The sequence below is a fragment of the Trichomycterus rosablanca genome, chromosome 3, assembly GCF_030014385.1.
Source record: "Trichomycterus rosablanca isolate fTriRos1 chromosome 3, fTriRos1.hap1, whole genome shotgun sequence".
Classification (NCBI taxonomy): Eukaryota; Metazoa; Chordata; class Actinopteri; order Siluriformes; family Trichomycteridae; genus Trichomycterus; species Trichomycterus rosablanca.
In genome coordinates this window covers 24,099,203-24,117,887 of record NC_085990.1, presented here as the reverse complement: position 1 = coordinate 24,117,887, position 18,685 = coordinate 24,099,203, and the positions used below count along the sequence as shown (strand labels likewise).

Below are 18,685 nucleotides of genomic sequence, written 5' to 3'. Positions count from 1 at the left end.
CCATACCTGTCAACAAATTGTTAACTTTTTACATAACCAAAAACAACTTTCTGTGAATTCTACTTCAAAGCTGGAGACAAATTATTTGCATTATATCATTCATATTATGCAATGTTATCAATGGGTATGGCTAAAACACCTAAGCCATTCGACATACTTTAAACTTTTGACATAGCAATTAATGTAATTACATATGTGACAACATATTCCATGCTGTGTTGTTTCAAAATTGGGGTAATTGGGAAAACAATGGGGCTGCTGGGCTGTTTTTTTTTTAAAGTGTGGGGTGGGGGCAACACGTTTTCTCCACAGGGGAGCACAACAACCTAAAAAGGCCATGTTAAAATGTGCCTTATGTTGAGTCTTGCTGTCTCCTACTACTAGGCGGTCAAATTAAAAATCCTCACTTTCACATAGTTCACACCCTTAGTGCAGTCCCCCGATTTGGTCTACTGGATGTAAACTACCCTGGGCATTATTTGTAACTTTCAGTTTAGCTGCGCTACAACTGGAAGGCAGTGTATGATATAGTTCTACAGTTTGTTGCTACAGACTAGTATGAGTGAATCCTTGTGACATGTACTAAAAGAAAAGAGAATTGCAGGAAATTAGACGACCGAACAGAAGACTGAAGGCAATATTACACAAATAGGGGATATATGTTTAAACTACCTTTATTTATTTAAAGTCAGGTTCAGTACCCATACCCTCTTCTTTTGTAGCCATGTTTTTGTAATGTGTGCAGCATGTGGCTTTGCATTGTCTTGTTAAAAATGCATGGACATTCCTGGAAAAGATGTCTTTTTAAGGGAGAATATGTTGCTCTAAACTCTCAATGTACTTTTTGGGCAGTGACACATTTTCATACCATGACATCCTGGCTTTTGGACTTGTTGATAATAACAGTCTGGATGGTCGTTTTTGTCACTGGTCTGGAGCACACGGTGTCCATTTCTTCAAAAAAAGTTCTAAAAATACTGAATTGTCTGACCACAAAACAAGTTTCCACTGTGTGATGGTCCATCTCAAATGCCTCAGAGCCCTAACTCTGTATTGTAGTGCTTGACAAAGGTTTGACAAAATAATCCCTTGTTATATCAGTTATTGATAAATGATGGTTCTTGATGCAGTGCCATCTGAGGGATTGGAAATCATGAATGTTCAGCTTAGGCTTGCACCTTAGCCCTTTATGCACTTAAAGTTCTTCAGATTCCTTGAATCATTTAATTATGCACTGTAGAGGATACATTATTTAGGGGATCTGGTACTGCTGTTGAACCAGAAGATCTAGCTCACTATCAAAGTACCATTTCATTGCACAAGCAATTAACATTAAATTAACCAAGTCTTTACCTTTATGTACTGGGAAACCTAACACAGGCCACTGCAATACCTAAGGCTAACCACTGTGAGACCCCTTTAAGGTGGACCACTAGGACATCTAAGGCAAACCCTTTGGAAGTCCTAGATGGGCCTCAGTTTAAGGTTGGATTGAGGGATTGCTTTCAATGGATTGCAGCGATGGAGCTGCCCTGAGATTTGTTTATTATGCCCAGGCAAATGGCCAGCTGGAAAACCCCTATTCACATGCACACACGCACACGCACACACACACACACACACACAAGACATTCGGGTATTTAAAATTATACGTTATTTATTCATTTACCACACATCAGTAGTGACAGCTTATTCTTTTTAATGCTGTTATTTGGTTCTTCACATAGAATCTTACAGCATTATGTTCTGATGCAGAGTTTAGATAGCAGAAACATAGGGCCGCTTTTCTTAAGAGGTATTTTGCAGATGCTGATCATTCATGCTTCATAACATACTTCATGAAGTGTTTCTCGATTGCTTTCACTATGTCTGCATCCCATCTCTTTGACATAGCTGAAAGTAAAGTAAAAAGATGTTACAGGGAAACCAGGCAGTAGCTAAAACAGTTGTTCTTGTCCACATTTGCTTAGGTTACCTTTCTTTCTGTGTTGCCTTAAAGGTACTACAGGATAAGATGATACTGGCATTCTTATTATCAGGGCTTCTGCTAAAATCTCTTCTTCCTCCTACATTTCACTATTGGATGATACAATGTCTTGTTTTTCTGAAGATTAAACACAGCATTAATATCATCCCAGACAAAACATTTAACATACCTTCTTGGCTATATGTGATTTTATCCAGTTTATTTTTCTTTTGAAATGTTCTACAGTTCCTTCTCCATTGGCATTAGTAATTTAATAATTTTAGCAAGCTGAAGCATTCCCTCTGGTTGCCTGTAATATTCCCTGTGGACACGCATCATGATCTAAGAAATCTGACAGCTTATCCACCTAATTTTTCTCAAGATTTAAAACTGGCCATAGCGGCAATATGTTACCTCAGTCTTGAGGACAAAATGTGTCTCTCACTCATAAAGTAGACAACGTCCCTGAATAGGCAAAGAGAAGTGGATTGGGAGGTGGAACACTTTTCAGGAGTTTCCAGAAGTAGCTCCATCACAGAGACCATTGACTGGCATCTTTCCTCCTCTTATGCCCTTATATCAACAGTAGCTGAATTAACCAATGGGTGAGGGATTACTTTGGCAAACCTTTGTCAAGCACTACAATACAGAGTTACATGCACAAATACCACTTACAACTTTACTGTGCGAAAAAGAAGCCTTATGTTAAACATGTCCAGAAGCTGCGTAAATTTCTCTGGGCTCGGAGGCATCTAGAATAGATCATCACACGGTGGAAACGTGTATTGTGGTCAGATGAATCAGCATTCTATGTTGGTTTTTTTTTTGGAAAAAATGGATGCCATGTACCAAAGACTGAAACACTAAATCACTTGGTATCGTCGGTGCCAAAACGTCAAAGTGTGGTGAAAAGGAATGGCAACATTACAAAGTAGTAAAAATGCTTTACTGTCCAAATTTTTTTTGGAATGTGTTGCAGGCCTGAAATGCAGGAATGGATGTTTATTTGCATTTTCCATGCTGTCCAAACCTTTTCTGATTTGGGGTTGTAATAATTTTAACCATTATATTTTTACCTTTTACTACCTCTCTGTTTATTTGTTTCTCTTGCACTCTACCTACCTCTGTCTGCCCATATATGTCACCATCTATCTGTTTCTACAACATTCTCTATGGTTTCTGCCTTTCTCCATCTCACTTCCTTTTACTATCTCTTTTTCTATTTGTCTACCTCTGTCACCTTTCTACTTTACTCTACATCTTACAACTCTTTTCATTACTGCCTCTTTACCTCCCTCTTTCCACCTTTCTCTACCTCTCTTTAATACTCTCTACCTATTAATTCTTACTCTATCTACTGCTTTGTGTCACACTACCTTTCTTTAACTGTCTACCTTGTTATCGTTACTCATTTATACGTATAAGTGCAGGGTTAAATTAGCAGTTAAGCAACTGAATTATTGATCAGAAGGCTAATGCTTCAAGCCACATCATCGCAAAGTTAATGTAACTATTAGTGCAAAGATATACATTTTAGGGTTGCGCAAAGGTATAACTTTGTCCAAGACTAATATTTCTACCTTTATGCACCACTAATATTGATACTTTAACACTAACATCCAAGGAGGATGGGTCCCGGCTGAGTCTGGTTCCTCTCAAGGTTTCTTCCCATAATTTTCAGCCTGGTTTCTGTGAAGTTGCTTTAAGACTATGTCTGCTGTAAAAGAAATATAATTTGACTTTACCTAACTTTTGTGCTACCATAATATTGATACAATTGTGCAACCTTAATATTTACATTTATTTGTATAATGCTAATATGTTTTTTTTGTGTAATGTAGTGTACAGCTTCCACCACAGCCGTTCAAAGAGGAGGCACTCAACAGCAGGCCATGGTTATATACTGTAGAAACCACAAGGCGCCACACTTAGCAATGACTATTTGTTTTTTTAATTTTATTTATGCAGCACTGTGTACGGAGAGACACACCCTAAGAGCACTCTTTTCAATCAGCCAGCAGAGGTTGTAACTGCACCAGTCATGGGAGAGAGAGACCCCATCCGGCTTAGTCCCGCCTATATCTGAACAACAGGCCAATTGTTGTTCATGTGGCCGCTCAGCCTTAGACGGCAGGCAGAGCTGAGATTCGATACGATGTATTCGAGATCCCAACTCTGGTTCCAGCGTGTGTTTTTACCGCTGTGCCACCTGAGCGGCCAGCAATGAGTATTTGTTTAACATGGACTCAGCATTATTTAAGCATGCGTGTGCGACAATTTGATGCTGAATCTTTGATACAAACTGACTGAGCCGGTAATGCTACAGGTGATGCTAAACTTTGTAAGCATTAACATGCTTAGCATTTCTTATAAATAAATACATAAATAAATAAAAAAGGAGTGAAGCGCTATTAAATACGCACGCTTGGTTTAAATCCTGCTTGGGGTGATTATCTAACTCTGGAAATTTACCCAAATAAATTTTCTGCTTTAGAGGTTCAGAGCTGTGTGGTGGTGAACGTCACCCTTTTTAATTACACTTTTTAATTGGCAATTGAGGATACTAATTGTTGCAGTTTTGCAAGTGGAATTCTTGCCAATTTGTGATGTATACAAGCTGCTCAACAGTCGGTAGTTGCCATTGTCTGAGTCTTCTTTTTATGATGCACCATACAGTTTTAAAAGCAACAGAACTGGACTGGACAGAGTCAATAACATGCTCTTGATGTCTACAAAACCACACTGTTGTGCAGAATGAGGCCTGGAATTCTGCTGAAACGGACAAGATTGTCTTCTTGATGGCAGAATTTGTATCTCCACCTGCAGATCACTCATACTGTGGGCACTGATGAAACCTCATGGCATTACAGATGCTGTTTTTTGTACTTTTTGTTAGTAACATTCTTTTTTTTTTTTCATCTTTAGCAGGTAGAATCCAATATCCATTTTCCCCCATACAAGCTAAAATCTAGACTTGTCTGACCATAGTACAAGTTTCCACAGTCTTTCAGTACATCTCATGCCTAGTTCACACTCCACAATTTTTGCCCTGATTTTCGCTTGGCGACTGGTCGGCGCTAGATTTGCCGGCTCGGGAGCAACATGGCATTCGCTTGGCGATCAAAACTCGGCTCTTAATCACTATGTGTGAACTACCCAACAACTCGATCCGAGCGGCTCGCGGACCGAAGCGAGATTTCTAGCATGTCAGATATCTGAAACTGAGTTGCCCGACTGGCAATGAGTGCCATGTCGAACAGCCAATGAGAACGCAAGATACGGGGTTAGGGGAAACGCAGGGGAGGCGTTGTAAAAAGGTGGGACAGAGCATAATATAGTTTATATCAGAATACATCAGCAAACACACAAGTTTTACTACACTATTTCTGACCTGATTGTTCTCTACAAAACATAACACCAACATTGCATTGCAAAAATATTTATTAACCTCCAACTCACTATACTGTAGAACAATCCATGCTGTTCATGTAGCCAAATCCACTCTGATTAATTTATTTTTCCTATTTAATTTTACGCTGCACATCAGCGCACAAACTTTGATCGCTCGCTACTTGTTGACTTGCATTTTTGGATGTGGGATCGTTAAACCTTTCATCACTTTCAGAGACCAGAGAAGCTCGCCTGCAGTTCCAGTTGGTGATAGATCGTGTAGTGTGAAATACACACCGACTTGAAAGACTCCCGATTACAAGAGATCCAGTCGTGTAGTGTGAACTGTACAGCGACCTGACGACTTGGAAAGTCGTGTAGTGTGAACTTGGCATCAGGTGACTTTAGGACCAGAGAATTTACTGGTGTTTTTGCACAAAATTATTGTATGGCTTCCTCTTTGCATAATACAGTTGCAGGTTACATATCTTGAGGCAGGGGTAGACTCTGTTAAGTGACTGATTTTCCACAGTACCCCTGAGCCCATGTGGCTATGTCCATCATGGTAGCATGACGGTTTTCATAACATTGTCACTTGTATAACCTCGTATTTTGTCTTTACCCAGTTGTTTTTGAGTGTGTTGCAGGCATCACATTTTATTGTTTTTATTATTTACAAAAAATAAGGTTTGTCAGTGACAACAGTAAAAAAATTTTCCTTATACTTTTAAGTGTCCTAACTTTTCTGAAAATGGGGATTTTGTTTATACAGTCATGCAGCCTAATATTATACCTTTGTGCAACACTAATATTTATACTTCTGTGCAACTATTTTAGTTGTACAGTTGTCCAACCCAAGGCGGCACGGTGGCTCGGTGGGTAGCACTGTTGCCTCACAGCAAGAAGGTCCTCCATTTTATCCCCAGGCGGGGCGGTCCGGGTCCTTTCTGTGTAGTTTGCATGTTCTCCCTGTGTCTGTGTGGGTTTCCTCCGGGAGCTCCGGTTTCCTCCCACAGTCCAAAAACATGCAGTCAGGTTAATTGGAGACACTGAATTGCCCTATAGCCCCGCGGGTGTTACTGTGTGCCTTGCACCCATTGAAAAGCTGGGATAGGCTCCAGCAAAGTCCCCCCAGGGACTCTAATTGGATAAGCGGTTAAGAAAGTGAGTAAGTGAGTTGTCCAACCCTACCATTTTTATCTTTGCCCAACACTAATATGTATACTTTTGTGCAACACTAATATTCATACTTCTGTGCAACTACTGTAAATTACAAATAAAGGCATTCTTCTTTTTCTTCTTCTATTTTAGTTGTACAGTTGTTTTTTAAATAATTCTTCTTTTATAAGAAATCTTTATCTCAACTATTTGGGCACCATTCATTTAGGTTGCTGTTCTCCACATTTGTTTGTCACTGCCAGATACATTTGTCTTTGTCTTTGCCCTAAAAAAACAATGCTGCTAGACCAAAATTTCTGTTTGAACAGAATAGCAAGAAATGTTGGAATTCTTTCAGTCAACCAGAGCCAGGCGAAAAACCCCAGTTCAGGTCAATTGAACATTGGGGAAAACTCCTGGCTTGCCTACTAATAACTGTGCAATACTGTGTAATACAGCTTACTCCAGGCTCTGTGTTCAAAGAGGACACAAAAGTAATGGACAGGAAAATAAAAGTAGGGCATGAACACAAAAATAAACACACAGCAAATACACCAATAGTAACAGTAAATTGAAGAAAAGTGAATTGTCTGATTATTAAGAAGAAATAGACCATGACTGTGGAATGAAAAGTGTAATGTGTAACTGTAGCTAATGAAGGTAATGTGTCTATAACAACGTCTGGCCTCCTTTTATGCCCCTGTTATAAGAACTTTTGCATCCACAAAAGGGTATCTCATTCAACATGCATTGTGATGAGGGGTTAAGGATTTGTTTTACAAGCCTGGAGAATCATAAAAGTGAAATATAAAAATTGTTCTAACAACTGGACCAGCTGACCCTCTTCCATTGCTCTGATGATTAGTCCCCATGCCTTCAAGTCCATTGTAGATGCCTTTGACAATAGTCAATAGTAAGCATGGGCACTTTGAGTAGCCTGAGATTACACAGCTCCATACACAGAAGGGTTCGATGCACTGTGTGTTGTGACACATTTACCTCATCACAAGGATTTAAATAATCTGCAATTTGAACCACAGTAGCACTTCTGTTTGGCCATACCAGTCACCACAGCCTTCATGGAAACACTTCTGTAAGTCGCTCTGGATAAGAGCGTCTGCTTAAAGCCGAAAATGTAAATGTAAATAAGGAATGCTTTAGCCAAGTAATCTGGCCATAGCAATTATGATTACTCAGGTCTTTATGCTAAACATATCTGCTGTATTTAACACATGAATTATGAGTATGAGCCCAACATTTAATATACCCCTGAGCCTCACGTACACAAATGTTCCAAAAAGGGGAACTGTTATGTACCCTTTTGGAAAGTGGTCCATATGTTTTGGCTTATCAGTGTAAGGGGTATTTAAGTAACTAGTAATTCAGCCCCGTTACTGTCCACTTTTCTCCATAGCAGGTCGAGGACATTGTGTTTTGTTTCATTATTCCTTTGTTACTTTGTATTTTTTAATTGGGTGTTTTATTATCTAAAATTCTCCCTATTTAGTTTAGCTTTTAAGCCACAGTATCATTCTACCTGTGATTGGTTATCTGCCTATGGAATCCAGTTTCCTTCTATTTATTTATTTATTAGGATTTTAACATTATGTTTTACATTTACATTTTCTGCATTTAGCAGACGCTCTCATCCAGAGCGACTTACAAAAGTGCTTCCATAGTAAACATTTCAGAACACAAATCTGCTGAAATGTTTTACACACTTTGGTTACATTCATGACAGAAACAGTAGTTACTCATACACAAGATTCATCAGTTCACAAGTTTAATGTCAAACACAGTTATGGACAATTTTGTATCTCCAATTCACCTCACCTGCATGTTTTTGGACTGTGGGAGGAAACCGGAGCTCCCGGAGGAAACCCACGCAGACACAGGGAGAACATGCAAACTCTGCACAAGGATCCGGACCGCCCCACCTGGGGATCGAACCCAGGACCTTCTTGCTTTGAGGCAACAGTCCTACCCACTGAGCCATCATGTTTCCTTCTACTAGGTGTGTGGGGGTTTACCTTGCTATTTTTCTCTAGCAAGGTGCATCTTCTGATACAGAATGTACTGACAACCCACTTCTTGTTTCTTCCTTCCACCTGTAGAGGCATCAGGTGCAAGGGCAGCGAACATTTTGGCCATGGGGATAGGCGGCTTCTGGACGGAAGACAATTTTGCCTGTAAACTTTTTTTTGAAACTTCTAGAGCCATTCCTTGGGGGTTTGCTCTGTAACAGGGCGGATGCTGAATGGACATGGTCGAATTTGGCCAGCAGAGGGAGCAAGGAGTCACAGTGTGACCTGTCATTCTCTTAATGAGCATCACCATGAGTGCTGACTTGCTCCAGGTGAAATGTTTTGTTTTTAGAATTATCACAACCTCTTCCTTTTTTCTATGTCAGTGCATTCACTGGCACACCTATTTTCTCTTGAAGCCGTGATACCAGATTTTTTTGTTGACAACAAATTTCAGCATTCTGTTGTTTTCTGAGAACTCACCATAGTGTCTCAGTGTTTTTATTCTCTCAAGAGAAACACTCTGTGAGAGTGGAATGCCCTAGTTGTGGCGCAATGTCCCCATTTCCTGGGATGAGACAAGATTGTAAATCCACTTGGTGCACAGTGGAAGTGCAAGTAGCATGGTCAGGTGTCTGTTAAGTGCTGGCACCAGGCGGTGCAGAAACATTCCTCAGTGTACTTTATCTGAGAACTTGGTTTGTTGCAAGCAGTCAGAGCAGCCTGTCATCCAGTTCTCAGTCTGCACTATTCCCTTTAATATACTTTTCTCCGTAGCAGGTTGCGGACATTGTATTTTGTTTCATTATTCCTTTGTTACTTTGTATTTATTTATTAGGTGTTTTATTATTTAAAATTCTCCCTATTTAATTTGAGGCTTGATTGAAAATCCAAAATCTTGTGAAAAGCCCTCCCAAAAAAATAAAGGCTTTTATTGCCATAAAAAGAGGGTGGTGGTGCCACCATAATTAATGCCCATGATTTTGGAATGGGGTGTACAACATGCTCACTGTAAGGTGTTGAGATAATTTTAGCGCCATAAAGTGCAACTGTGTAGGAATTAAGATCTGAATTATCCACAGAATTTTAAGATTGGTTTTTTTTTTTTTTTTAATATTTTTTCCCCTCTTTTTTTCACCAGTTTTTTATCTCCCAGTCTAGTCGTGTCCAATTACCCTGAATACGGCGTCCTCTATACTGATTCGACCCTGCACCGCTGACTGAGGACGCCTCTCAACTGACATGCGCCCCCTCCGGTACGCACAGTCAGTACAGATAGTGCATTTGTCACCTGCACGAGTCGAGTTCATACACTTCATGGGCACTGTGTATGGTGTATGGAGGGCCACACCCCATTCAGCATTATTCCTCAGCCCTGTGCAGGCGCCATCAGTCAGCCATCAGGGGCCGCAGTCGCACCAGTTATGAGGACCTATGATCCGACTTTCTTACCCTCTAACCCTGAACAACAGCCAGTCGTTGTTCATGCAGCCGCCTAGCCTAGTCGGAAAGGCAGAGCTGAGATTCAATACGATGTATTCGAAACCTCAACTCTGGTGAGCTAGCGTACTTTACCGCTGCGCCACCTGAGTGGCAAATTTTAGGATTGTTAAACATCTAGTTTGATTACTGTTAGAACAATTCTGAATTTCAACCAAACCAATCCAGTTTTTGGACATTAATTGCTTAGCGGTTTACATGATTGCTTAGTGCTAATTGTAACTAAATAGTTCAAGCCACATCTTTACCAATTTGTCATTTTAGGCCATTAAAGATGACATTTGATTTGAATAATATTAGGTCTAAACTGTAAAAAATAAATCATATTTTCCATCTGGTTTAAATTTCTTGATGTGATTTTAATATATGAACAGTTCTATCCGAAGGAGGAAATAACTTTTATGCTTTAAATAACTTTGGCTTTTATTGTAAAAGATTAAAGAGTAACTTTAGTTTCCACTCTCTTTCTGTGTGTGTGTGCAGGTGTAAATGTAATCTTCATGCAAACAGTTGTGTGTTTGAAAAGGAGAAGCTTGTTTGTGAATGTGAACACAACACTACAGGGCCAGACTGTGGTCGCTGTAAGAGAAACTATCAGGGTCGAGCATGGAGCCCTGGGTCCTACCTGCCCATCCCTAAAGGCACGGCCAACATCTGTAAGTACCTACACATTCACACACACACACACACACACACACTTATAGACATACCCTGTATGTCCATTGTTATCAGATGTATGAAATCATGCAGAAAGTGAAGTCCATAAATTTGCTTTGACTGTTTAGTTTGAAAGAAATTTATTGGCCTGAACAGAGCACTGAGCACATTTGGGATGAATTAGAAGGTAGATTGTTCATAATAATTCCACTGCTTTTGAAATAAGACATCTAAGAAGTTTAGAATCAGGTTTCCACATTATTCTGACCATAAAGTTCATTTTTACCCAGCGTGTTTCTGCTGATTTTTATGCAATTACACTTAAATTATACAAACATTTCAGTCCACCTCAGTTAGCTTTCTCTTGAGTACTTCAGTTGCCTTGCACCTCCCAAATACACACAGAAGGTGGATTGGCTGACCTAAATTTCTTTTGAATATAAATAAGTGTGCAAGTAAGTAAGTGATTGAGTGAGTGGTACCTTATCCAGGCTATATTTTTGCCTTGTGCCCACATCACCCCATTGCTGCATTATCTTCACTGGCTTCCTGTAGCTGCCCTCATTTAGTTTAAAACACTGATGCTTGCCTACAAAGCCAAAAATGGACCAGCCCCAAGTTACCTTTGTGGTCTAATCAAACCCTGCTCTGTACCACGCAACCTCAGAGCCACTAGTCTCGCTCGACTTGATCCTCCACCCAGAACTAGAGGAAGACAAGCATTAAGGCTCTTCCCTGAGCTTGCACCCAAGTGGTGGAACGAACTTCCTGTCTGTCCGAACATCTGAGTCTCTTGCTGTCTTTAATAGACGATTAAAAACCCACTTCTTTAGTAAGCACTTAAGCTGACATGTACTTACTTACTAACATTCTTATTCATTTCTTGCAAAAAAGAACAAAAAACACTTTGGTTCTACCAGGGTTTTAGCAGATTTGTGTTCTTGAACTGTTGTCTACTTAAACTAGAGTAAGGTAATGTTTACTATGGAAGCACTTCTGTAAGTCACTCTGGATAAGAGCGTCTGCTAAATGCCGAAAATGTAAATGTAAAATGTAAATGTATGGTACCAGACCCAATTAAAGGTTAAGGGCCTTGTCTTTTGGTTGTGGGGCTAGAACCAGCAACAGCAGCATAGCTAAACAGCCGAAGCAGTTACTCTGCCAAAATGAAGAAAAAGGAAACTGAGGACAGAAATAAGTTATCAGACTCCTTCATGCTACTCTCTCCCTGCAGGGAGGCCATGCTCTCTGGTCCAGGTTGGAGAACCTGAAGAAGAGTGATTCGTTGGTGAATTAGCCATGACAGGCCATTTCTGCTACACACCAAATAGAGTGTGCTACCATTGTGTCTCAAACACACAGCATTATACAACAACTTTCACATATCCTTCACTATAAATCCCCAAAGCAAAGTTAGATATGTCATTTATTTATTCAGTTTTTTTTTTTTTTGTTTGTTTTTTTTATTATCTATTTTTTCCCCCCAATTTTTATCCCCATTCTAGTCATATCCAATTACCCTGATTATGTCCTCTATACTGGTTCAACCCCTTGCCGCTGACTGAGGACGCCACTCAACCGAATTGCGCCCCCTCCGGCACGCAATCGGTACAGACTTGCATTTTACACCCGCACGAGCCGAGTTCATACACCGAGAGACACTGCGCACGGAGGGTCACACTCCCCTCAATGTTATTCCTCAGCCCTGTGCAGGCGCCATCAGTCAACCAGCAGGGGCCGCAGTTGCACCAGTTATGAGAATCAATGCTCCGACTCTACCCGCTAAACCCATGAACAACAGCCAAACGTTGTTCATACTGCCGCCCAACCCAGTCGGAAAGGTAGAGCTGAGTTTCGATACGATGTGTCTAGAAACCCAACTCTGGTGCACTAGCGTACTTTACCGCTGCGCCACCTGAGCGGTATTCAGTTTTAGCAGTTCAGGACAGGACACAAGTCCATCACGTAGTATCATACGCTTGCCATTTACTTCTATCCTCATCTTGGGAAATCTGGGATGTGTGAGTACTTATTTAACTTTGGCAACCCGATCTTTACATCAGGATGCTTCAACCCTACATCCATCCCAATGTAATGCACTTTACTGACAGTATATGGTGTAAAGTGGGCAGGATCATTTTAATGCAAATGAGAAGTGAAGCAACCTGCTATCTGATAATCAATCAGACTTTAGGACAACTTTACTCACTTTATTTGTCCGAGTAAGAAACACAGTTTTCCTGCTTCAGATACACTAAATAGCCAAAAGTAAGTGAACACTATTTCTAAACCCTTTTAGGTTGCTTTTGCTACACCTTTTGCTTATATGCACTGATATAACATTAAAACCACCTCCTTGTTTCTACATATAGAAGCACTTTGTAGTTCTACAATTACTAACTGTAGTCCATCTGTTTCTCTACATACCTTTTTAGCCTGCTTTCACCCTGTTCTTAAATGGTCAGGACCACCACAGACCAGATATTATTTAGGTGGTGGATGACTCCCAGCACTGCAGAAGTCTGTGATGGTGGTGGTGTGTTAGTGTGTGTTGTGCTGGTATGAGTGGATCAGACACAGAAGTGCTGCTGGAGTTTTTCAATACCTTGTCCACGCACTGTCCACTCTATTAGACACTCCTACCTAGATGGTCCACCATGTAGATGTAAAGTCAGAGATTATCGCTCATCTATTGCTGCTGTTTAAGTTGCTTATCTTCTAGACCTTCTAGACCAACAGTGGTCACAGGACGCTGCCAACGGGACTGGATATTTTTTTGGTTGGTGGACTATTCTCAGTGCAGCAGTGACAGTGTGCTGTTTAAAAACTCCATTAGCATTGCTGTGTCTTATCCACTCATACAAGCACAACACACACTAACACATCACCACCATGTCAGTGTCACTGCAGTGCTGAGAATGATCCACCACCCAAATAATACCCACTCTGTAGTGGTCCTGGGAGAGTCCTGATCATTGAAGAACAGCATGAAAGGGGGCTAACAAAGCATGCAGAGAAACAGATGGACTACAGTCAGTAATTGTAGAACTACAAAGTGCTTCTATATGGTAAGTGGAGCTGATAAAATGAGTGTGGTTTTAATGTTATCGCTGGTCGGTGTATATGTAAAATCTATCATAATTACAGACTAGGTTTCAGCTCATGGCAATGCAGTGTAAAGCTTGCCTGACTATCAACACTGTCGTCTGTTCTCCAGTAACAATTTACAACAGACTTGTCTCTTGGATGACGTCTGACCATCTGGACAAATTTTTTCTCAGGATTAAGTGCCAGTTTGGGCACTTGTTTTTGGGCTTCTTTTTGACCTTGACAACAAGACCACTGTTTTATATACTTTGTATTGGAAGCATGAATGAGGAATTAGGATTTTTGGACCATGATGTTCATATTGTCAGAAAACCCACAATAAACTTATAAAAGAACTCATATTTCAGGAAAGTACTTGGATTTAGGTCTGAATTTTGACTCCAGCCAGTCAAAAAACTTTAATTCAGTTTATTTTCAACTGTTCAGATGGATGGACCTTTGTCCTGCTGCCTAATTTAAAAGCATCTTAGCTTCCTCCTGTATTACTGATGTTATTTTTATGAACAATTAAAGGTTAGCACAGCTAGCTTGGGTCATGTATAGTTGTTAGGAATTGGTTGCTTCTGTCTGGTGTGCCAAGCTGACCAATCTTTCCTGATGTTAGGACCGCCCAACATATAGACGCAGAAATAAACTAATGAAGAAATGTACAAGTACAAATATAAATAAATTAAGAATTGTAGAAATACAGAAATAAATGAAGGAAAAAATGAGGAAATACAAAAATAAATGAATGTATAAATAAATACAAATGTAGAAATACATAAACAAAAAAAAAATGTAGAAATTAAAAAAATAAATAAATAAATGTAGAAATACAGAACTAGACCAAATGTAATGTATGGAAATGTAGAAATAAATTACACATTTATTGTAATATGCCTTTTTTTAAGTTTACGAGAAGTAAGATAGTAGCACTTTACATTGTAGGTTGGTAATAAGTGGGTAATGAAATAGTAATATTGGGGTAACAAGTTGTATTTGTCATTGATTAAATGTCAATTTCCTAGTTGTTACTTGATAATAATTTAGACATTTAAGCTGTAACAAGTCGATAATCATAAAATAGAAGTTACAAGTTATAGTTACCTAAAAAATAATATGCACATTTTCAAGTACTTAATGAATAATAAGTTAGTAATTGTAGCTGTAACAAGTCAATAGTAAAAATCATAAAATAATAGTTATGTTATAGTTACCTCTCTCTCTCTCTCTCTCTCTCTCTCTCTCTCTCTCTCTCTCTCTCTCTCTCTCTCTCTCTATATATATATATATATATATATATATATATATATATATATATATATATATATATATATATATATATATATATATATATATATATGTATATATATACAGTATATATATACTATATATAAATATATACAGTGTATCACAAAAGTGAGTACACCCCTCACATTTCTGCAGATATTTAAGTATATCTTTTCATGGGACAACACTGACAAAATGACACTTTGACACAATGAAAAGTAGTCTGTGTGCAGCTTATATAACAGTGTAAATTTATTCTTCCCTCAAAATAACTCAATATACAGCCATTAATGTCTAAACCACCGGCAACAAAAGTGATTACACCCCTAAGAGACTACACCCCTAAATGTCCAAATTGAGCACTGCTTGTCATTTTCCCTCCAAAATGTCATGTGATTTGTTAGTGTTACTAGGTCTCAGGTGTGCATAGGGAGCAGGTGTGTTCAATTTAGTAGTACAGCTCTCACACTCTCTCATACTGGCCACTGAAAGTTCCAACATGGCACCTCATGGCAAAGAACTCTCTGAGGATCTTAAAAGACGAATTGTTGCGCTACATGAAGATGGCCAAGGCTACAAGAAGATTGCCAACACCCTGAAACTGAGCTGCAGAACAGTGGCCAAGATCATCCAGCGTTTTAAAAGAGCAGGGTCCACTCAGAACAGACCTCGCGTTGGTCGTCCAAAGAAGCTGAGTGCACGTGCTCAGCGTCACATCCAACTGCTGTCTTTGAAAGATAGGCGCAGGAGTGCTGTCAGCATTGCTGCAGAGATTGAAAAGGTGGGGGGTCAGCCTGTCAGTGCTCAGACCATACGCCGCACACTACATCAAATTGGTCTGCATGGCTGTCACCCCAGAAGGAAGCCTCTTCTGAAGTCTCTACACAAGAAAGCCCGCAAACAGTTTGCTGAAGACATGTCAACAAAGGACATGGATTACTGGAACCATGTCCTATGGTCTGATGAGACCAAGATTAATTTGTTTGGTTCAGATGGTCTCAAGCATGTGTGGCGGCAATCAGGTGAGGAGTACAAAGATAAGTGTGTCATGCCTACAGTCAAGCATGGTGGTGGGAATGCCATGGTCTGGGGCTGCATGAGTGCAGCAGGTGTTGGGGAGTTACATTTCATTGAGGGACACATGAACTCCAATATGTACTGTGAAATACAGAAGCAGAGCATGATCCCCTCCCTCCAGAAACTGGGTCGCAGGGCAGTGTTCCAGCATGATAATGACCCCAAACACACCTCTAAGACGACCACTGCTTTATTGAAGAGGCTGAGGGTAAAGGTGATGGACTGGCCAAGCATGTCTCCAGACCTAAACCCAATAGAACATCTTTGGGGCATCCTCAAGCGGAAGGTGGAAGAGCGCAAAGTCTCGAATATCCGCCAGCTCCGTGATGTCGTCATGGAGGAGTGGAAAAGCATTCCAGTGGCAACCTGTGAAGCTCTGGTAAACTCCATGCCCAGGAGAGTTAAGGCAGTTCTGGGAAATAATGGTGGCCACACAAAATATTGACACTTCAGGAACTTTCACTAAGGGGTGTACTCACTTTTGTTGCCGGTGGTTTAGACATTAATGGCTGTATATTGAGTTATTTTGAGGGAAGAATAAATTTACACTGTTATATAAGCTGCACACAGACTACTTTTCATTGTGTCAAAGTGTCATTTTGTCAGTGTTGTCCCATGAAAAGATATACTTAAATATCTGCAGAAATGTGAGGGGTGTACTCACTTTTGTGATACACTGTATATATATAGTGTTGTGTGTATAGGAATAGATGAGGTAAGTATACAGAGATTTACTGAAAAGCACAGGTCTGACAAAAGGCTCAGAAATAACTTAAGCGCAGTAAAAATTCACAACCATTCCAAATATATCTTTTTACAACCTCTTTCTATTTTTGGAACATTTAAAAAAGAACACCACTACTATACAAGATCATATAAAAACATGTAGTAACAAGCATGTTTTAACCTCTTAAACTTAAAGTTGTTCCTTATTCCATAATGTAAGGCTAATCTGAAAAACCAGATGCTTGCAAATGAAAAATAGTGATATTTCTTAATAAGGGCAAACCAGAAGAGTAGTCATTGAACAGGCAGAGGTCAAAAGTGGGACAAGCTAAAAGTGAAAGGAAGAGACAGAAACAGGTCGTAAAAAGGTTAAGCAATAAACGCAATAGTAACACTTGGTATACACAAAACTAGTATGTGCAATATGAACACACTGGACAGGTATATATACACAGAGTCATAATTACACACAGGTGAGGTCGATTACAATTCTGGTGAGGTGGGTTGGTGTAGCAGTAACTGTGATGTCAGACCATGCTAAATAATGGGAATTGGGGTTGCAGCTTGGTTAGAGACACAGGGAGCAGTTGGCGTAATAAAAAACTATACAACTTTGTTAAAACAGGAATTTCTTTGTAGTTATAAAATAATTCATAACAATTAATAATTAAAATTAGGACAAGAGTTCAAAGATTTAAAAAGACCTATTTGCCAATATACATACAGTGGGGCCAAAAAGTATTTAGTCAGCCACTGATTGTGCAAGTTATCCTACTTAGAAAGATGAGAGAGGTCTGTAATTTTCATCATAGGTACACTTCAACTATGAGAGACAAAATGAGAAAAAAAAATCCAGGAAATCACATTGTAGGATTTTTAAAGAATTTATTTGTAAATTATGATAGAAAATAAGTATTTGGTCAATAACAAAAGTTCAACTCAGTACTTTGTAACATAACCTTTGTTGGCAATGACAGAGGTCAAACGTTTCCTGTAAGTCTTCACCAGGTTTGCACACACTGTAGCTGGTATTTTGGCCCATTCCTCCATGCAGATCTCCTCTAGAGCAGTGATGTTTTTGGGCTGTCGCTGGGCAACACGGACTTTCAACTCCGTCCACACATTTTCTATGGGGTTGAGGTCTGGAGACTGGCTAGGCCACTCCAGGACCTTGAAATGCTTTTTACGGAGCCACTCCTTTGTTGCCCGAGCGGTGTGTTTGGGATCATTGTCATGCTGGAAGACCCAGCCACGTTCCATCTTCAATGCTCTCACTGATGGAAGGAGGTTTTGGCTTAAAATCTCACGATACATGGCCTCAACACGGATCAGTCGTCCTGTCCCCTTTGCAGAAAAACAGCCCCAAAGCATGATGTTTCCACCCTCATGCTTCACAGTAAGTATAGTGTTCTTGGGATGCAACTCAGCATTCTTCTTCCTCCAAACACAACGAGTTGAGTTTTTACCAAAAAGTTCCATTTTGGTTTCATCTGACCACATGATATTCTCCCAATCCTCTTCTGGATCATCCATATGCTCTCTGGCAAACTTCAGACGGGCCTGGACATGTACTGGCTTAAGCAGGGGGACACGCCTGGCACTGCAGGATTTGAGTCCCTCTCGGCGTAGTGTGTTACTGATGGTAGCCTTTGTTCATTTGGTCCCAGCTCTCTGCAGGTCATTCATCAGGTCCCTCCGTGTAGTTCTGGGATTTTTGCTCACCGTTCTCATGATCATTTTGACCCCACAGGATGAGATCTTGCGTGGGGCCCCAGATCGAGGGAGATTATCAATGGTCTTGTATGTC

General features: G+C 40.0%; 1 protein-coding gene across 2 annotated transcripts in view; it reads left to right on the top strand.

Annotated features, from left to right (window-relative positions):
* The window catches only part of ntng1a (netrin g1a), a 241,765-nt gene that overhangs the window by 161,709 nt on the left and 61,371 nt on the right, over positions 1-18,685 (top strand). For both annotated transcript variants that reach the window (XM_062991104.1, XM_062991103.1), the window contains exon 4: positions 10,522-10,694. In XM_062991104.1, the coding sequence (XP_062847174.1) occupies positions 10,522-10,694 (173 nt within the window). The remainder of the gene's footprint in view (positions 1-10,521; positions 10,695-18,685) is intronic.